Here is a 21,701-nt window from a genome sequence, read left to right as displayed (position 1 = left end):
AGCTACAGCAGGGAGAAAAGTCGGCGGAGTCATCAGACAAAATAAGGGGATTTCATCACTTACTGAGTTAAGAGTTAAAATTTGCTCCATGTATGGCGCTGGGTGCCAGGCTCGTCTTCAGCGCTGTTTCCTGCGGCTGCTGCTGTGCGTAAAGGAGTCCATCGGCTGGATCTCAACGGCGCGAGTCTGTTTGCAAGGCAGACGCAAGAGCTGCACGCGGAGGAGGAGGAGGAGGAGGAGGAGGAGGAGGAGGAGGAGGAGGAGGAGGAGGAGGAGGAGAAGGAGTGTGTGCAGATGAACCGAAAATCCTGACAGCTACTGGGAGTTCAAAAGCTCCCTCTCTCTTCCTCCACTGCCGGTTCCTCTCCCTCCCTCCTTCCCTTCCCTGTGAATTCCTCCTCTTTCCTTCTCTATTTACCCCCCCTCCCTGTCTGTGTGTCTTCTGCTACACCCACAGGATGGATCTATTACCCACATGTGCGCAAACAAGAGCTGCTAATGTATCTACACCTAAAAGAAGAGGGGGATGTTCAAGCAAGAGAAAAGAAACAAGTTTCCTCTGAATGACAATCCTGCTAATGGATCACATTGACATTAATACACGTCTAGTTCAGACGGAGTCAGTGCAAACAGAGGCTAATGGTCTTAAAAAGCTGAACGCACCGTCAGCTGCTGAGGCTTAACGTGTCTGAATCGAGCTGCAAACCAGATGAGCAAGAAATGGCTCACAGCGGCCGCACCAATACAGAGTGATGTCAGGGCATTTTTGCCGGAGGAGTGCTCTGACAAGTTCTGGAAAGAGGAGGAAGACCCAAAGTAGTACATTCCTTGACATGCCCAGACACACATTTGCACAGCCACATATGAGTGGTAATGAACATGAGCAAAGACTTGTGTGTTCGATGTGAATGCAAGGAACAAATTTACTTCAATAGTAAATGTGAAACTAGAAAAAAAAGAGCAGGGTATATGTGTCTTAAATCAATGTGCCATGGCCACCTACAGGTGTATGCAATCACATCAAGTCTATAAGACCACAACCAAGTCTATACATCCACATAGAAGTCCACAAGTCCATATACAAGTCTATGAAGCCATGTACAAATGTCCAAGTTCACATACAAGTCTATAAGACTACATATAAGTCTAGAAAGCTACATAAATGTCTAGAAAGTCTACCGAAAAGTCTATAGTTCTACATACAAGTCTATACATCTACATAAAAGTCTATAAGTCTACATACAAGTCTATACATCTACATAAAAGTCTATAAGTCTACATACAAGTCTATACATCTACATAAAAGTCTATAAGTCTACATAAAAGTCTATAAGTCCACATAAAAGTATAGAAGTCAACATAAAAGTTTATGTCTACAAAAAGTCTATAAGTCTACATAGAAGTATATAAGTCTACATACAAGTCTTTAAGTCTGGGATGGGTAACCATATGGATTAATTTAATTTTGCTGGTAATTGGTCTATTTGAGTTTTGTATAATTTGTATTGTACTTGAAATAACCTTGTTTGTCATTGTTCGAACAAAGAGAAATTAGATGACACTAGAAAAAGCCAATCTGTTGATTATTGCCACGTTTCCTCAGTAGTACGCAAACCTGAGATCAAGAGCATTTTGATAAAATAGTTAAATGAGCAGACTAACCCTAACCCTGCAGACTTGGAGGAGACTCCTCCAGACTCCCTGGAGTGGAGGCTGCTGCAGCTGTTGCTAATACCACTAACCCCGATCAGGCGCAGGCAGGTGCGGAAGTTCCTGCAGCCGTAGCCAATGCAGGGGCTGTCCCAATTCCATTGCTCCAGGCTGGGGTTGCCACAGGATTTAAAACTCATGCTTTGGATGAAGAAAGTGGAGCTTGTGTGGAAGACTCTGGAAGTAGAGCTAATGCACTTGCGAATGCGGGCTTTGGAGACGCAAAAAGTCAAACCAGCTGCTCCTGATGTCCCCTTAACATCCACTGCTCATGAAATGTTTTAAGTAAGTAAATAAATTGCTCTTTTTCAAAGTTTTCAAGAATCTAAGGTGGACTAGTATTTCAGCGCTTTTGGGCGCATGCAGCCACTTTGGCATGCCCGAAAAATGTGTGGAGTTTGCTACTCCAATGTAAACTTGTGGGTCCAGCGCAAGAAGTGCATTCTGCTTTTTCTATTAAAGAGAGTTGGGATTTTGATGTGGTAAAAGCAACCGTTTTGAGGGCACATGAACTAGTGCCCGAAGCATATCGCCACAAGTTTTGTACATACAAGAAATCGGCTAAATTCACACTAAAATTAATTTGATTTCTATTGCACCTTTCATGAAAAAAGAACAGCTTATGGTGCTGTACATAAAAACAAACAAGAACCTAGAACACTAAAACAGCAATCCCCACACATGCAATAAAAACAATAAAATAAGCCCCTCATAATGAAATACACAAAAACGAACACAAATTAAAAAAGAGAACCCAGAAGGCGCCGCCGCCGTCCGCCCTGTCCAACTGCTGACCGGGGTGTCAGCATCCAAGCAGCACGAACGCAACTCATCCCCAGCACCTCCCAGTCCCCAAACCCCCCAGACCAATGTGCCCGACGTGGGCGGACCCAGAACAAGAGATGCCAGAGGACAAACAGGGCCAAAACTCTGGGAACACGAACACAAACACCCCAACCAAGGGTAAAAAGACACTCGTTAACAGTCTAAATTAATTCTAAATTAGTAGCGTAGCAGTAAAATAAGGGGAACAAAAGTATAAATTGGCTCCAAAAGCTGCCAACTTTATTTTGGGTATTTTGCTTGATCACTTTGCTTTGGATAGGTATAAAGATTGTAACTCCTATTTCATATTTGATTAGCCTTCTTTGTGACAAATGCCATCTCTGTTGAGCAGTGAGTTCTAAAACCAGACTGAAACCTTTCTAAAATTTTATTTTTATTAATAAAATCATTCAGTTGAATAAAAACAAGCTTTCCTAAAATTTTACTTAAAAATGACAGGTTGGATACTGGCCGGCAGTTGTTTAGATTGGAGACATCTAAACCACTCTACTTCAGAAGGGGCTTCACAATAGCATTCCTTAGGGATGCAGAGAAGACTCCAGTCTGAAGAGAGCAGTTCAAGATGTTCCGTAACTCTCCTCACAGGATGTAAAAAACTGACTCAAAAAGTGAGTTGGGGATGGGATCAAGAGAACAACTTTTTTTCTTTTTTAATTTGATTTGAAATGGTTTATTCCAAGCAATCAAGGAATAATGCACAAAACGATACAATAATCATTCATACAAAGACGTAACAAACTTAGGATAATAAGATATTAAATCAAAGATTGCTTGAAAGGGGGTGGAAGGAGGCGAATTTATATAATCCCACCCCTGTTCTACCGTAATCATTTTATTACATGATTTATCAATACCTGGTTCATAACTTTTCATCTGATATCAATGCTTTACCAACACAGTTTCAGGTCATTACGTATGCTTAATTATCAATAAATCACATGACAATGTTGAATTACTTCATAATTATGTAAAGTAGATATAACTATTTTGTATAGTTATGTATACATGCATTCTCCACACAGAAATGTACCAGCCAGGATTAAAACCAGAGCTTAGCTGTGAGGCGAGAACGCTAGCCACTACGCTTCCGTGCAGCCCTTCTGAGGAAACCATGTTTCTGTAAATCCCTACCTCAGTTACAGGAACAGACTTTCTGGTTTTTGTGAAATTTGGAAATCACTGGTTACAGGTACTCAATGCTAACCATGTTCTTGTTACATGGATGCATTGAAATATACCTATAGTCTCATCTGGTTTCATCTCAGCCAATTAGAAGACTTGTGTACAGACGTCTAGTGCATTTTCCCCAAATTAACCCCCTAAAAAGTTGATTTGCTGCTCAATCAGTCAACTAGTTGGAGGTTAAACACCTGATCTTGACAATCACTCTGTTCTTCAACCAACCCCTTACCCCACTTTAACCACAGTAGGTAAAAAGCTTAAAAAATGTCTACTAAAATGCAATGTTGCTTTGAAACAAAGCATAAAACGAGTCAAACTAAAGAGAACAATGAAAAAGCAGAATAAATTCCCAAAGTTGGATAGAATGCATAGAGGTATAAGAGGAAACTGGGCAGATTAAAAATTGATGATGATCAGATAAGGACTGAGCATCAACTGAAAGATGCATTTAAGAATCCAAATCTACAATTCTGAAATCCAGTGCCCTAGAAATTTCCCATTTCCATGCTTACTAAATTAGCAAATATAGACCACAATGCATTGCATTTGAACAATTATTCATTTAAAAAAATGTATATATACATATTTTTTTTATAAATTATCTAAGTTGTCAGAACACAGTGGATTAGTCTTTGTTATGCATTTTTACTTTGCCCAAATGGGTGATGTCATATGCATGCGCAGTGGTGTTGAAAATACCGGAAGAGGAAATGATTCCCGCTGTAAACAAACCGAGATGCCACATACATTTATGCGGCAGCTTGGTAATATACGAGATGATCTTCTAAACGTGTTTTTATTAGTGTTATGAATATTATGAAGCGCTTGTTCGCTCTTTTTTTTTTAATCCGTGTGGTCAGTGCTTTTTTGTGGAAGAACGGAGCTGGAAGAAGCCAGGGTTAGGAGTAGGCTAAGAAGGTTAACAACATTAGCCTTTTTTTGATGAACAACAAAATCCATGCGGGAAATGCCGCAACCTGCATCTTGGCTGCACGTAAATATGTGGGAATAACATCAGGCTTTTTTTGTCGGACACGACTGGAAACACAAATCCATGATTGTTTTTCAATAGTTTCTAAGAGCAGCGGTACGGAAGCCTAACAAAGTAAGGGTGTAAGAAAAAATTGCGATAGTTCATTTGGCAATACTTTTATCGATTCAAAATGTTGCCAGGACGATATTTATTTAATATTTTTTTGAGTGTCCTTCAGTGTCTGACTCTTGATGTCCACTTCACCCTCCGACCGCTAGTTGGCAGCAGAGCACACTGAGCCTCTTAGAGCAGCTCTACTCTGCACAAAACAACAGGAAGACTGCAGCCAGAGGCAGCTTGTTCTGTTGTTATGAGACATGAACTACTTCGTTTTTACTTGGGATGGATACCAAACAGAAACTCTGAGCCATGTTGCTGCCAGCAACATATAAAAGCAAGGATTGGGGTGCTTTTTAGCGGCTCAGATAAATACGAGTGAAGCATGGCTAAAATGCGGGCAAAGCGGGCTAAAGTTCTACAGAACCTCCCAGCAATGAATTCTAGTTTAGCGACCTGATGGATCAGAGGAATGTGTAGAACGCTCTGAAAAAAGGCCGACATCGCGGCGAGGAGCGTTAGTTTATTACTTCTGTGTGTGAGAAGCGTGGCTGCAAAGGTTCAGCAGAGCAGACTGATATGTAAACAAAGCACCTTCTTTGTCACATTAAAGCAACTTTCCTTCATTCTGTCATCCTGCCTCATCATCACAGTTTATTGTTTCTGGAAAGAATCAGTGCGCCCCCCCCCCCCCCCCCCCCCCCCTAATTTTTGAATCACCATTCAGGCTCCTGAACTGTTTAAAAGCACTGGTGAAGCTACATTGAGCATTGTTGTAAATAAACAGCATTTTATTTCCCTAATAGAAACGTATTGGTTAAGGCTCATTCATTCTTTGTTTTTCTTATACTGAAAAATATTTTGTTGTGGAAGTCAGACAATGTTGCCTGTTCTCTTTCTTTATTTTAACTTACCAAAATGAAAGCACTAGGAATTTGCTTTGGTAAACGCAACTTATATATGAGATCCAGTTGCAGTGCTTAACATTATGATTATTAAATAAACGGAATTTGACCATTTTATTACAGATGAGACATTAAAATTCAGGTTTAGTTTTTTCAAATTCATATTTAAAGAAAAAAAGAAAGAAAAAATGTTTTGGTATAATATAATATTGGGATACGTATCGCATCGGGGGGCGCATATCGGGATACGTATCGTATCGCCAGACTCTTGCCAATACACACCCCTATAACAAAGCACCCGTAACAAACACGTAACAAAGCCCCACCCCCCTGTCCGCAAACACAAAGCTGTCTGCTCGCAGACACGGTTCACTCGTGTGGAGCAGCCGGCCGGTACTCTATGCGCTCCAAAGCTTTCTCTGGAGCACCGCATCGTTTATGTGTGGCGTTAAACCAGACACACGATCGGAAAAAACCGTTTACATGCAAAACGATCGGATCAACAATTGGGATAATCCATCTATCTTGATCCGAAAGAAATTTTGATCCGAACGAGTCTGATCGGGGCAGAGTATTCCGAACGGCGTGTTTTGTATGACGCATGTTTCTTCCGATCAGTCATTCTTTCCAAATACTTTTTTCCATGTAAGCACAGCTAGTGTGTAGCCTCTGGGTTTCAGGGGTCATCCCAGAGCCTGACCGCCAAAGACTATAGACTTATTTCACATTATTGAAAACATACTTAAACCAAATCTCGCAGAAAAGTACCAATTCTTGCTATGAGAGACTGTAGAAACTCAAAAATGCAATATTTATAAGAATATAAAAGAAACTGACATTAAAATTGCAACAAGATACAGCAGGATGACCTAACAATCATTTCAGTTGCAGCCATTACCTTAAAATTTTTGTAATAACTCCCTAAAAAGGTCATCCAAATTGTCTTCTGAACCTGAACTTTGGTGAGTAAAGCAGACAAGGATTACGTCACACGTGATTGCAACGTCCAGGACAGTTTCAGAATGAGGTGAAGATGAAGAATAGCTCTGCTGTCTGTTTTCTGAAGGACCAAAGTATCCAACAAGACAATTTACTTTTGTTTTGAGTGTGTCTGTAGCAATTAAAAGCATGGAGGAAGTCGGGAGTGTGCATGATCTGAATATGACTCACAGTGCATGAGTAACACAGACAACTGAGGAAGCAGCGGCCCTGACTGACATTAATGCGAGGGAATGCATGTCGCCGCACAGTCAGCAGGCGCAGCGGCGCTCATTAGCAACCAAACAAATTGGTCCGTGCCTCTGGCGCGCAACAAAGACCACTCTGTGAGCGACCCTCCTGCCACAAGCGAAGCGGCAAACGCAGCTGAAGGCCGAGCAAATGAAAGGTTTGAAAAGGTGACGGTCCACCAATAGAAAAACCAGTCCAGCTTCTATGCGAGCAGAAAGCGTGATGGAAGGTACGGAGGATCGCTTGAAACCGTCATTAGACGTACACAAATGAAAGCTGACATTTTGAAAAGACAAAGAAGATGATGCCCACCTCAAGGTCATCCAGGGATCGAGCCAGGCTGAGACGTTTGGCCGAACGCCGTTTGGAGGCACGGATCCCTCCCATCCCCCAAAACCTGGACGTCTGACAACAACAACACAAAGACACAAACATTACTGACACTTTTGTCAGCATCTGAAAGTGTATTCATTCATCCTCCAAACCCGCTTATTCCCTCTTGGGGTCAACGGGTTGAAGCCTATCCCCAGCTGGATGAAGCCAGTCCATCGCATGGCAAAATATGAAAATATTTCTTTTCTTTTTTTAACCCCATAAAAATATTTACGGTATATATATCAAACCCTTAGAATAATGCACATTTCATGCTAAACGGCAGGAGTTTTTCTGGAGATAAAAACAGTTTGGAGTTTGTGATGCCTTGAATTGCCACTAAAAAACCTGGAAATATCCCAGTGCAGACTGTTTCTTTCAAGTCTGGTAAGTCTTAGATATCCATTAAACCCACCACAGGGTGTTTTAAACCAAACATTCCAGCTCTCCTTATTCTTATGGTTGGAGCGGCTGTGCCTAATATTTAAAGTGCAGTTGAAGAATTGCAGATAATTACCACTGCATGACATGGGCTGAACCCTGTAATTTGCCCGGCTTCCTGTCTAAGATTGTCTTCTTTCTGATCTTAAGGCGAGCTGGAGGAAGAGGGAGGGCGCGATGAAGCCGTGATCCGGCTCAGACTAGAACCAGAAAAAGTAGGTGGATGTCAGACTGGAGCGGGTCAACTTTATCTGTGTGGACCCCGCATTGGCGTGGGTTCACCAACACGTTGGCTAATCGGGAGCCCGTGGCCGTACTGGGTTGAGGATGACAGAAAACACTCGGCTTCGGGTGAATGCTGACTTCAGAGGAGCACCGGGATGTGGATGCAGAGGGACCTCTTGTGGGCAAAGAAGAAACTAACAACAGAAGCGGACTTGGGAGTTCCTTTTTTAAATTTCTGACAGAGACATCAGTGATTCTAGGGATGTGACAGATACATTGAGAAAAACCCATCTAGTACAGAGAGTAACAGCAGTATTGGTTTAAAACCACAGATATGAACAATATTATGTTGGTAAAAAGGTATCAAATAGATTGTGACTCTTCCCGTTGTGTCTCTCCTGTCTGCCTTTTCATGTACACGTTTTTTTCTTTTCATGTACACGTGATGCAAACAAAAATACATCCAATCAGGCCTGAAATGCCTATGTTTTATCAATCAATCAATCAAATTTTATTTATAAAGCACTTTTCATATAAAAGCATAACACAAAGTCATGTTGCGCTTATGTTATGTTTATAGTTGTTATGTAAAAGGCATTTTTATGTATAACTTTAAACACCAATTGAATAATGAATATCTAGTAGATATTGTCCATTTAGCTGAAAGAACTAGACTGTGTCGTATCGCCACAAAGTTAGATGACTCTTATGTATCGAATCATGCTGGAAAGAACCCTACCAGATGTTTTCTGAACTGTATTCACGCTGACAACCGACTGTTAAAGTGGTAGTGTTGGATTACGTTTTAAGCACCTCTCTAAAGCAGCCTAACAATGACTTCCCATTATATCATCTACTAAATATGAAACTAAAGACTTTTCTTTTTAGGAGTTTAACCTTTCTGTGCTGATTCATTAGTGACCTATTTTAACGTGGAGGAGGCCCTAAATACCAACTGGGCACACCAGGGCCTTAAACAAACACAAATGAACACAAAGAGTCATTGTACGACACACTTGGAGGAAAAGAAAAAAAAAAGGGTGCAGTGCTTACAATTTTATTGCTGCCATCTGTCCGCTGTTTCTGTCTCTGTTCCAAAAACCTTTTGGTCCACTCCTCTCTGGGGGGCAGCATCATGAGATCTGTTGACTCCAGGTTCGATGGGGGTATTAGGGTTTGAGGGGGCAAGCTGCATGTTTTGTTGGCTGTTTCTTGAGGTACTTTAGGCCACTTAGGTTTTGAGAACCACCTTTGGCTACATCTGAGGGGATCTCCTGAGAAGAAGCTTTTCTTACACAAAGGTAGGGGTGAGGGTGGGGGCTTAAACTGGAACTCCAGCCTGGGGGGAGGCCCTCCATAAAAGCTAGTTAGGGAATCCGGGCCTGGTAGTGATTCGGAAAGGGAATGTGTGCCAGAGCTGTCCTCCGGATTAAGACCTTGGCCATCTTTGGAGAGGTTTATTTGGGTGAGGTCTATAGCCGGAGGATAATCCCAAGGACAGCTGGGGAGGTGGGCCTCTGGGTGGTTTTGGATTTCGGAAGGGAAATCCCTGTCTCCTCTCTTCTCGGGGGGAGAGGCATTTCCGATCCCACTGTCCCCGTTGCTACTGGTGCTGCCTTGCTTGCTTTCGTCACTCTCCTTGGCTTGGTGTTGAACCTCTGCGTCCAGCTTGACCCGAAGCCTTTCCACGGCTTCCCCCATGTCACTGTAGAGAACCGTTACGAAGTGGAGGACGTCTGCGGGGGTTTGAGGGAACTCCAGACAGCCCATAGCTTCTGGATCTGGAGTGCAGTCAAAGCCAAAACGACCAGCAATCCCCAAGTGGTCGTCGTGGTTTCCCAGGTCGGGGTCAATAAAAAAAACATGGCAGGAGGCCCTCAGAGGGCCATCGTCAGGGACACGGCCATTGATGATGTGTGCAGTGGTAACCAAACAAAAGAATCGGGGGTCTTCGGCGCAAACAGCTCCCAATACCAGGTTCTCTGCAGGAAAGGCAGCCAAGACAGCTCCCGAGTCGTCACACAGTCGAACGCAGTCAAACATAATCTTCATCATCACCAGAGTGTGGGTGTCCTGCTCCATGCCCAGCTGTCGGATTCTCTCTCGAATGGCTTTCACACAGTTGTCGTCGGATTCTCTGGGGTTCAAAATCAGCTCAGTGGAGCTCAGGTACCCCACCACCAAGGTCATATTTATATTGGCCCAGTCTCGGCTAGCTTCTTCGGTGTCTGTGAACACAGAATCGGTATCCTTCACCCAGGCTTCCTCCCTCTTTGAGCCATGGGCTGAAACACTCCACTGCGACATGTCGGGCTCTGAAACCGGCCTTTGCTTAGGAGCAGCCGCTTGGCTAGAGTTAAAGGAGGGGTGGCTGGGATCATCCGATACGCTGCGCAAAACACTGGGCTTCTGGAAAACATTACCTTTGTGAGCGAATCCAAACTTGGCATCATTAAGGATGGGATTTCCCATTACTCGGCCTTCCGTGTACACCACCAATCGTAGGGGTCCTTTGCAGCTGCCGATGACCTGCACCACAGCCTCGTGCGACACCGCCGACACATCCGCCCCATTGATGGACATGATCTGATCTCCCTGTCTGAGCCCCACCAGGTAAGCGGGACTCCCCTCCATGATTCCACTCAGCAGACACGGCCTCTGTCCCGCAATGGTAAAGCCATATCCCGCGCGACCTCGGATGATCTCCACACTCCTGAGCTCCCCGAAATCAAGGCGCCTCCGCGTGCCCTCGGGCTGTCCTTGAATCCTCATTTTTGTTGCAGGATTTCAGCGTGTGAGAGTCCACACTACTCTGTTGTCATTCTACAGGAAAAAGGAAGATCAAAGATTAAGAGTTTTACACCAAAAAATATGAGAAAAAACATAAATATTTGTATGGAAAACATGAGAGTGAGCCTCAGAGATTTAAGAATTTGCTCAATGTTTAATGTTCTAAGTCCTTTCTTGTTCTCATGTCAACTAGACCAAGTGAGTGTGACGTCACCATAGAAAATGCTTTACTTCTGGCTTTAACCAAATGAAATACCGTAAGTTCAGTCTGTTTTATGCAAATAGGACGCCGTCATTTTCTACACACAGGAGTCACATTACTGGTGTCTTCAACTGTTGCCCTTGAGGTCAAATTGATATTTTGTAACAATTTAGCTCATTTAAACTATAAGAATCATTTAAACTCATGATACACACAGACACACACACACACATGTATATATATATATATATATATATATATATATATATATATATATATATATATATATATATATATACCGTACACACATATATACAGATACTACAGTATACAGTATATACTGCAGACTTTGCATGTTGAAAACGTGAAAAGGACTATCTGCATATATGTGCACTTCAAACGCATTTTAAACAAACTAAAAACGATGGAAAATGCAGTAACAGGAACAACATTATCTAGATGAATTAGTGATAATCCTTTTAATGAGCTTAGCAGCACTTTGCTGTGACTTTTTAATTTGGATAATTCACATAAAACGCAGAAAGGTAAAAAAAACAGTACAATTTACTAAAAAACAACTTTTAGTACTAGTCTACAGCTTTGTATTTTCTACTATTACTTGTGTAGATTTTTCTTGAAAAAAACACAACAATTCTTAGTTACAGTGGGCTGTTATTGTGTACTACCTTATTCTCTGTTTTTCGTTTTATTCTAGCAATGCACAATGATATTTTAACAGTGTCATCGACGTTAGCATCAAAAACTAAATGTTTGCATTGGCCACTACAAAGTATCCTATAGTATTAAAGTTTAATTAGGAGCTCCTGCAATCATTTTTTTTTTACTTAAGAGACAAAAAACATTGCAGTTTGATATGTAAAGCATCACTGATGTACTGTGTGGTAAAAACAAAAACAAAAAAACATTTAAGAGAAACACTGCACTTTTAGTTCAAAAGCATTCAAGACTTCATATAATTTCTTCAACAAAAGAAAAAAAAGTTTAAATATTGGTATTATTTACTGTACACATCGGCCTTGTTATTACTGAAACAGTAAAATCATAAATATCCCCTGCTTCATATCCCATCAGACTGTATATACTATCCCCACACTTTCTCCACAATAACCATATCCACTTCGAAATAACTGTGAACTGGACTTTGCATTGCTGCACATTAACATGGACTACAGCACCTGTGTACACTGAATGTCTTATTTTTATTTAGTCCTTGTTGTGTTTATTTCATACTGATGTTGCACCTTCGTTAATTATTTATTGGGTATTTATTTGGTGAATCTGAGTTTTTTTTCCCACATTGAAAGAATCAGGGTGATTAGGGAGCCAGTTTAGCTCGTGCTGGTTTGCGGCGCCTTCCGTCCGTGAAACCCGGGTTCGACTCCGGGCTGCTCCCTGTTCCCTTCTCTACCTCTGCCGGTTCCAAGCCCGGTTTGAGAAGGTTGCGTCAGGAAGGGCATCCGGCGTAAAACATTGCCAAATTTACCATGCGACTTGTTCGCTGTGGCGACCCCTGATGGGAGAAGCCGAAAGTGGAAGAAGAAGAAGAAAGAATCAGGGTGATTGTCGATACTCCAAACGCAATGAATCTGAAATAAATACGGTACCTCTTTTTTAAGAAGTACCATAATTCAAAACCTAATCTCAATATCTCAAAATTGTAAATGATTTTCATTCCACCAGTTTTGGACTAAATAATTAAATATGTGAAAACTACTTGTAAAAACCTTTGAAGTTACTTTTGAACTCATAAATGTTGAATTACTAATTTTAACTTTAACCTTGATATTTCTTTAAACAACTATCTCAGTGAGATTTTTGGTGGAGTCCATTTTTATTGAATAGGGGTACTGAATCGCTATTTTGGTCTATTTACAGTCAAAAATATGTTTTTGTTCATCTGAAACCCCTTCCTTTAAATACTTCATTGAAGTAAAGCTTTTACCGCAGTTCAACTTTTGTAACACTCCAGTTTACTTCAAAAGGAGCCCATATTTCAGGTACAGTTTTTAAAAATGAAACTAGACTTGTTTTTTTTGTTTTTTTAGAATACACCACCGTAACTTTTTTTTACTTGGTCAACTTTATGTGTCTGTTAATCTGAAACACTTTTATTTACATACTTTTTAAAAGTAAGCCTATTCGTTCGTTCGTTATATCAATATATATCAATTTTTGGAACAGTCCACTTTCTTTATGTCAGGGTATCTGTTCCCTGATAAGGGCACAACCTGTTGCTGCTACGACTATCAATTTTTTATTCTTAAAACATTTTTTTTGCAAAAATCCTACACTGTGGAATTGATTATGCTTGAATAGGTTATAACATTTTTTTGAGTAAACTATATGTTTTGATTAATCAGAAACCCCTTGTTTAAAAGTTTTTTTGGACTACTCGTACCCATATCAATGGTTCCTACCGTATCGACATTTGGAACAGTCCAATTTCCGTAAAGAAATAGGGGTGATTAACCCCTATTCAGGGTCATTTATGGCACTGCATTGCTACTACGTTTTTAGAATATAAAAATATATGCAATTAATTTATAATCCTAAAATAAGTAGATATAGTTTTATTTAGTCAGTGAAACCCCTCTCGTTGAATACTTTTTTAATATTTAAAATTCTTCTTTTTCCCCATAAGGTGTGACTAAAATTTTGTTATGCTGTCAGTCCTTATCCATGTTCAATGGTGTACGTGTCTGAAACTCCTGGTTTTCCCATCACCTGCTTAACGAAATCATTTAATAACAGGGTAACAAAAGTCACATCCATCTTATTTTAGCAATTAGCTGTCAGATTCCCTACAGAGGTCGCGTTTCTGTCCAAACACAGCTTGCATCTTTCTCACCTCCACCCCTCCACCCTCCACAAACAAAGTGCCAGATGGCACCAAACTCCTCGGCTCTTAATACACCCCGAGTTTTTAGTGTCGTTCTAATAACTTTATTCAAAACCTGTAAGCTAAACTAAGCTAGTAGCTGTTTTTAAACCTCACTGTCGTAAAAAAGTTAACAACTGTATTTTACGTGTAAACCAACATTTTTTAAACAACCGACTAAAAACAAACTTGCTGTTTTACCTGTTCCGGAGCTGAAAGTTCAAGGAGAAAAACAAAGAAAAAGCTACATTTTTATATAAAAAAAGACCTACTTTTTACTCTAAATGTTTACTTTCCACCCCCCCCCCTAATAACAACTTTTCGTTGCCGTGATTCCGTCGTCCTAACTTCCACGCCGCCGCCGCGCGAGAGCTCCGCCTACCTCCATTGACTCGCCGCTCAGCTCACAAAGCGTCTTTCAAGGTAACCATGACAGCGTAACGTCTCGCGGGGACGTCGTGCGTCCCTCTGACCAATCAGCGCGCCTGTCAGGTTCGATATTTAAAAGGTCTGGGTGACTCTATTGGCTGATGCTAACGGCGGTTGACAACCTTTAGCTTCATGCTGGACGTGAAATTTAAAAGTTTGGCCTTTTCCGTATGTTGTCCCTTTCAAAGTATGACGTCACCCACACCGGAAACTATTTATTTTGGTCAACACTTGTCAATACAGAAGCCTACCTTGGCAAAAAGTAGTACACTTGAAGTTGATTTTTTGAAGTATACTTGAGTGTAAGTATAGCAAGTGTACCACAGAACAGGGTTCTGCCATTTTTAACACTTACAGAGCCATTTGGGCCGTTTTCTCACTGACCATAGGAGCCAGGAAGCCTTACTTCATTCACCCTTTAGAAAATTAAAACACTGCTTTGTATTTATGTTATTGTTATTATTATAAATATTTATAAACAATGTTTTTAGGAATAAAATATAAATAAAAATGTTATTTTAATGAAAAAAAGTCATATTAAATAGTTTATAGTTTTTTGACATTCACAAGACTTCCTTTCAAAATAAAAGACTCTCTGTGCCACATAGAATCATCTCAAATATAAAAATGAGTAATGTAATTATGGAAACATATTGCAGTAAAAAAAACAACAGGTGTTTTTCATTTAGTTTTTTTCGTACAGTCAAAGGGTGTTTTTCGTTCTAATTTTTCCTGTTTTTATGCTAATTGTTTTATGAGCTATGTTGTGTACATGAAGCAAAGAAACAAGAAACTACAAACAGGCTGGGCACTAACCTCATCTGCTCATGAAAACCAAAGATGACCTGCAATTAAAAGTTGAAAAGGCACAATGTGTCCGTGCCATAGACAGTGTAAACAAAGGGATGATGGGAAACTTTGCACCAACACTCAGAGGTGAATTTTAATTAACTCCTGCCACCCTGCAGAAACTATGCCCTAGAAAATAACACAGGATTTTTTATTTTGCTTGAAAATGCCACAATTGTTATTAAAAGATTACTGGGCTGATACAATAGATCAAAATATGATTGGAGTGGGTCTTTAAAATCCTTGAATTTGTTCAAAAATAGATAATCCTCTTCATAATCCAGTGCACCTTAATTCTGGTTGTGCTTAGTGACCTCCAGTTGATTTACTGTGCTGCGCAACACAAAAATCTGTCTAAATGTTTAAGTTCGACTGTTTATTTGTTCCTTTTTACTTTTTATTGGTGCAAACAAAATCAAGAATCTAAGCAAAACTAAACCTATAAACCATTCAACAAGCAAAAGGATGTTACAACCTCTAATAAACAAACATGTCATGGGTAATTCACACTTCAGAACGGTTTGTGAATGAATAGTTTGAGGTACTTGACTTCATTTTTACTTAATTTATTTACTTTACAGTTACTTTTATAAATTAAAAACTTTTCTTTCAATTTAAAGAGCTGCAATATAGGGGCATAAGAGCCACATGTGAAGGTTATAGACTCCTGCTATAGACCATCTGCACATAGAGTAGGAAGTATACTAAGAGAATACTTCTTCAGACTAAATTTGAACATTTTTAGTTTACAATATATAAAAAGTAAACTGTAGTGTACTGCCTTACTTTTAGTATACCTGTAGTACACTTAAATGGACTGCTTTTTGCTAAGGGTTACTTTGTAAAATGTAGATAGATTACAAACATTTTAATCCAAAAAGTTTAATTAGTGTCGATTAATAACTTCACAGTCACATCTGATTTCCTCACAGCACTGTTTCCCTACTGTCTACTGGAACCAATAAGTCTGATGGTCAAAGGGCTGCAGCGGCTGTTTGGTTTCACCACACCTGCAGTCAGGTTTATAGTTCTCAAGAGGAGGGAAGGATATGTTTTAGTTGACTTAACACCATGTGACATCAGGTTTATTAATATACAGGTCCTTCAGTGTTCTGCATGATCTTGCAATATAATGCACTGATTGGTTAAAATAAATATCTTTTTTTTTTTTTAATTCAACTTTGTTTACAAAGGAAAAGTTTTTTTTTCATGTATATGTGTAAAACTATGTATAAAACGGACACTTTTGGCTCCATGCTGAAGTAATTCTAATGCGCGTTTAAAACAAAAAAAAAAGGCATCTGCGTCTCTAATAATGCTACTATCAATGGGCCGTGTCACACAGCTACTACGTACATTTTGCGCATATTGCACGGATGACGATTGCTCATTCGTGAATAAACGTGGAAAAAGTGAGAAAAGATGTGGTCTGTATGTGAATAAAGTCTGAATAAACCAGGCAAAGAGCACATAAACACCCGTAGAACATGAACCGTGTGTGATTATTGTACTTTTGATATGCAATTCATTAGTCGTTTGTGCATCAATTATGTAATTTGAATGTGATATGTGCACATCGGTGGAACATGCGTGAAAAGTCTGTTAGACTTACATGGAACGGTCGTGGAAAATCATAAATTTGCGTATACATCTCGCAAAAACGACAATTGCATAAGATTTACGTAATAAGTGCGTATAAACTACGTAAACGACATAATTCTTAACCAACTAATACGTTTGAACAGCCCAAAACCGAATTCACGTTTGGCCTGTGAGCCCAAAAACCTCGATGGAAATCTCTGCACATTGACATACGCAAAAAAACCCTTGTAATTTACTCATATCACGCATGTCTTACAAGAAACCGAAACTCCATATGCGGAAAATGTACAAAATGTAAGTAGTAGCTAGGTGACATGGCCTTCAAACATGTCATATCTATCCAGGATGAAATGCTGAACAAAATGAAAAATTTCAAGTAAGGTATTTGAGTCTTAAGCTACAACGGAGTTTTAGGGCCACCAAAAAGAAATAATAATAAGTAAAATTACGAGATTTAAACTCGTACATTTATGAGATTAAAGTCAAAGTCAGCATACAGTGCAGCAGCAAGTGAACGCCGCTCAGCAGCAGAGCAGACCGACTAAACTTAGTTGACCAGGTGAACTGAATGAATGTCTGAGGAGGAGCACTTTTAGGCATTTGGAAGGTTCTTCTGCTAATATAGCAGACCATTTTTATTTATCTTTGTTGTTTTTATGTTGAAACGGGACGTTTCATCTGGAAGAGAGGTAGTTTGTAGCACTGTTTTCCTTCCGCTTTGGCATTCTGCGCATGACAGGTTCATGATGTATTGAGACAAATGGACTTCTGGGTATGTGAATAATGATGGCAGAATAAAGTAGCAGTCCTCTACATCCAAATGTGTCTCTGAGCTCCTGATTTTACTGATGAAACTCAGCTTTACCGACACCGAACCCCGGAAAGCTGGCTACACTAAAAAAGATTTGATTTTGAGTCGCCAAAAGATTCAGAGTTTCTTTGTTTTTGAAACCTGTTCAGAAATAAAGCCTCTCAAAAATGCTCCACGTCTTTCATCTTCAAGCTAGGCTCCGATAAACAGACAACTTTGGGTTTTTTTCACGTTAATTTACGACTTTTTTCTTGTAAATATATGAGATTTGAAGATTTAAATTCAAGGCTTTATTCTCATAATTTACTAGTTGTGACTTTTTTCTCGTAAGTTTACGACTTTAGGTTAAAAAAAATTCTTTGTAAGCTGGCAATAAAACTCCTCGTATTAATCACCTTGTGTCTTATGGTTGTGTTCTTTTTCTTAAGTTACAGTAAGATTGTGCAATCAATGATGAGTCGCTTGGTCTCATCAAAGTCTCATCCAAATCTGAAACAGTTTTTGTATAACAATTTTTAATAGATATAAATAAGGCTGTACAAGGAAAAAAAAACTTGAAAATAGCATTTTCTCTGGTGATCACAAGCTTCGGGCTCTCTTTTGACTCATTCTTACCATTGAGTTCAGTGACAGCGGAATTGCTGCCTAAATTCCTAGTTTATTATGTAGAAAATTGGTTGTTTTGGCACTTTGCCTCCCTAACGTGATTATCCATGCACGATGAAGAACGCTTAGACAAGATCTGCTGCTCTGTCTACAGTATCTGACTTTTAGAAGTTGGAATATCAACACGCTTATTTACAGAGATTGAACTAACGATTCTCTAGTAATCTACTAGCATCCTCTAAAACTGTAAAAAGCCTATTTCAATGCATATCTATACTAAATGGATTGAATCTTAACTATTGCAAAAAAGTAATTAAAAAAAAAAGCTCTTCCATTATTGAACTAATTCCTTACATCTCATTCTATAAATCCTAACACCTCAAGGTTTTCCAGAATCTTTCGCTCCATTATGACCACATGCAGGAGAGCTGGCAGGCAAAGGCTGAATCATCTTCTCGAGGAGGTTCATCATGCGCTCCTGCAGCTGCAGACACTGGACCTGGAGGAGGTTCTGTTGGTGGATGGCACGACGGACCTCCCTGCACGTCTCCTCTATGGCCCGGCAGGACCTCCTCTGCTGCTGCAACATGGCCTGCATGACCTGCACCTTCTTTTTCTTTAGGGACAGCCGCTTGGTTGCATGCCTCCTGGATGACATGGGATGGGAGCTGGAGAACACGGGAAATTGATTACAAAAACAAACTAAATGTTACACTTCCATTGTAAAGAACAACTCAATTCATTCATATTTAGTCAAATATATTAATTAAATGTGAATAAACATTTTATAGTAGAAATTACAAATGAATTGAGTAATAATGACACCTATAATAGATTATTAACATAGATTAAATGCATTTCTTCACAACCTCATTACATCTGTACTGTTAGAGTCAAATTTGTCCCATTTTCTATATACAGAAAGTAACAATTGCTTAGTTTTGAGTGAAAAAAAGACAGAATCTATGTTTAAGGCTATCTGAGTAACGGGTCAAAATGACCCCACACAGAAAACTGACTATGGCACAGTTTGCAATATATATATATAAACATATATATATGTATATAAACTTTTTTTGAAACAGAAGATGACATTGGTAATAATACATGTATTTATATATGTAAATATATAAATAAATTATATATAAACATCATACCAATGTCATCTCCTCTTTTAAATAAGTTTTTGTCAAAAATAATAATTATAATTGTACTAAAATTATCTGTACGGGTCTAATTTAACCTATCCGACAAATTATGTCACTCTGACAGATACCATTTGTAAATTAGGAAAAAGTTTTAAATTAGCCTCTTATCATAATATAATTTATCTGCTCATTGTCTAAAAAACATTTTCTTCCCCATTTTTTTAACCATTTTTAGCTAAAAAATGAAAAAAAAAAGAAGAAAATGATTATTTGTTTGTAAGAAAAGGGTTTTTCTGGGACAGAAGCAATCCAGGTTGGATTTGACCCCACTAACCCTGAAGATGTGGATCGGTTTCTGAGGTGGGAAGAGTCCACATAATCTAGCAGGTGTGGTGAAGAAAGCTGGGTTGGTGTAGGCCTTGAAAAGCCTGATCTCAAGCAGCCTGTTACCTGGAGCCCTGCGTGTGCTCACTGTCAGAGTTTAAGGAGTCCATCTCTTGCTTTATCTCCATTTCATCTGAGGAGCCCGTGTACTCTGGCAGGAAACCAACCGCGCCTTCTTCTGGCTGGGAGAACAGATTGTCTGTGGACTGACAGGAAGTGGAAGGACCTGCGGTGGAGACCTGAAATTCCAGAGAGGTCTCCATGGTTGGAGGCTTGGAGAGAATCTTCTCGATGGGCTTGTAGAAGGGCCAGTCCGGCGTCTCGCCAGATTCGCCGGCTGTGGCTTTGAGTCGCCTGCAGGGGTAGAAAGGGGACAAAAGAAAATTGGGCTTTTATCAATCATGCAACTGCTGGGAGCTGAAAAGTTTGGGCTGGGAGCACTTGCCTGTACTGGAAAGACATGTTGGTGATTTTCATTTTGATCTCTTCCTTGAACCTCTGCTCTCCGGTCAGCTGGAAGAACCTCTGGGACATCTTCTCGTACACCTTGGCGTTCCTCTTGCTCAGTTTGAGATCGTTGTGGTATTCCTCCCAAACATACATGAGCGCTTTCATTTCGGCGTCGGTCCAGTTTGGGGCCCGTCTGTGTTTCTCACTATGACCTGGTATCAGGTAGCTGAAACCATCATCTGCTGCCATGCTTTTGAGGCTCTGCCTCCCTCTGGCCCGTGCTGTGTTTGCAGGATCTGTAGAGGTTGCTTTAAAAGCCTTTTTACAGCGCTAAGAGCCGTTGTGGCGCTCTGAGGGAGGGAGACATGCGAGCAAAGTCCTGACCAGATCCCTGCCTGCCTGCCTTCCTGCCTGCCCGTGCCCTTCCCCCCCCCTTAGCCACGCTGAAAGAGAACTCAAAATGGGACCTAAGGCAGGAGAGGAATCCGGTTAAAAGCTTTTAATGCTGCGTGATGTCATCGTGACATCAAGTTGCCTCGGCAACGGAGAGAGAGAGAGACCCTTTCTTCTCCCTCCCCTCTCCTCTAACCACTCCCTCCTGCCCTCCATTCTGCTCCAATGGCAGCACAAAAAGCTTTTAGTTGAAAGGCAGCAGTGTGAGCAAGCGAGCGCCGTTGCTGACTCTCTGAAATATGAGCCTCTGGGGAGGAATAGAATTAGACACAAAGAGAGAGCGAGCCCAGACCGTGGGGATGTGTTTCCCTGGCAACACGGCATTGGGCTTGGTAGGCAGCCAGCATGCTGCTCCATTTAAAAGCTTTTAATAATAGACAAGTCGTTTTGAGAGGAAGGATTTGCTTTATCTGGAGTCATGCAGGAGCGAGCAGCTCAAGCCTGCAGCTTGGAGCAAAACAAAGCCCAACGTCTGAGTCAGAATCAAAGGCGGAGATGGAAATACGCTGACCTGCCACATGAAAGCAGCAATCCACATCATATCCTGCACCATCACTTTTCTCTGCATACTAAACTGAAGGCTCCTCTAAGAGGGGGGGGGGGACTAGCAGAAGACCCCCTCCCCCACTTTAGGTCCCTGCTTAATCTGCTATTTTAGGAGCACTTTTTCCCTCCGCCATTGCAACCCTTTTTCTGCACTAAAATGTATGTGTATTCTTGTGCAACATTTAGGTTGTTTTCATTCTAAAACACACAAAAAAACCTTTTGTGATAGAATCTCTTATCTCTTCATCTGTGTTTGCTCAAAAGTTGTCGGTCTGGCCACTTAAGGAACGATTAGATCTCATTGCTGGCTGCCTGAACCCCACAGGCGGCTGCACTTCACGCCACGTTTCTACCCAGTGCACAGCAGCAACGAAGAGTTAACAAAAGGTTAGGGATCTTTTGGATATCGCTCTACAGCAATACTTTGAATTTGACCACTTCCCCGCTAATTCTTATCATTTAATTGCTTTTTGAAAGAGAAAACAAGGTGGACAAACTTGGCTATAATGTTGCTTTTCTGGTTTGTTTGCT

At 40.4% G+C, this 21,701-nt stretch overlaps 2 protein-coding genes across 3 annotated transcripts in view; both read right to left on the bottom strand.

Moving 5' to 3' along the window:
- LOC101160594 (regulator of G-protein signaling 12) overlaps positions 1-14,288 on the bottom strand; it is a 40,032-nt gene extending 25,744 nt beyond the window's left edge. For both annotated transcript variants that reach the window (XM_023966027.1, XM_023966028.1), the window contains exons 1-3: positions 14,094-14,288; positions 9,055-10,824; positions 7,276-7,368 (exon numbers count right to left, since the gene is read on the bottom strand). In XM_023966027.1, the coding sequence (XP_023821795.1) occupies positions 7,276-7,368; positions 9,055-10,773 (1,812 nt within the window). In that variant the 5' untranslated portion in view covers positions 10,774-10,824; positions 14,094-14,288. The remainder of the gene's footprint in view (positions 1-7,275; positions 7,369-9,054; positions 10,825-14,093) is intronic.
- Positions 14,289-18,079: 3,791 nt separating this feature from the next.
- Positions 18,080-21,143, bottom strand: msantd1 (Myb/SANT DNA binding domain containing 1). The gene is made up of 3 exons (XM_004079786.4): positions 20,167-21,143; positions 19,788-20,075; positions 18,080-18,857 (listed from the first exon to the last, which is right to left on the bottom strand). The coding sequence occupies exons 1-3, from the start codon at positions 20,418-20,420 to the stop codon at positions 18,569-18,571; spliced, it is 831 nt and encodes a 276-aa protein (XP_004079834.1). The 5' UTR covers positions 20,421-21,143; the 3' UTR covers positions 18,080-18,568.
- Positions 21,144-21,701: the final 558 nt, after the last annotated feature.

Source organism: Oryzias latipes, chromosome 18 (assembly GCF_002234675.1).
Source record: "Oryzias latipes chromosome 18, ASM223467v1".
In the NCBI taxonomy this organism is placed as follows: Eukaryota; Metazoa; Chordata; class Actinopteri; order Beloniformes; family Adrianichthyidae; genus Oryzias; species Oryzias latipes.
This window is presented reverse-complemented; position numbering and strand designations above follow the sequence as displayed.

Excerpts from the sequence above, each read along its gene's own strand:
- msantd1 (XM_004079786.4), bottom strand. The coding sequence starts at position 20,420 with ATGGCAGCAGATGATGGTTTCAGCTACCTGATACCAGGTCATAGTGAG. Across the intron at positions 20,076-20,166 it reads AACATGTCTTTCCAGTACAG|GCGACTCAAAGCCACAGCCG; the intron begins GCAAGTGCTCCC and ends CTACCCCTGCAG. Across the intron at positions 18,858-19,787 it reads GAGCACACGCAGGGCTCCAG|CTCCCATCCCATGTCATCCA; the intron begins GTAACAGGCTGC and ends CGTGTTCTCCAG.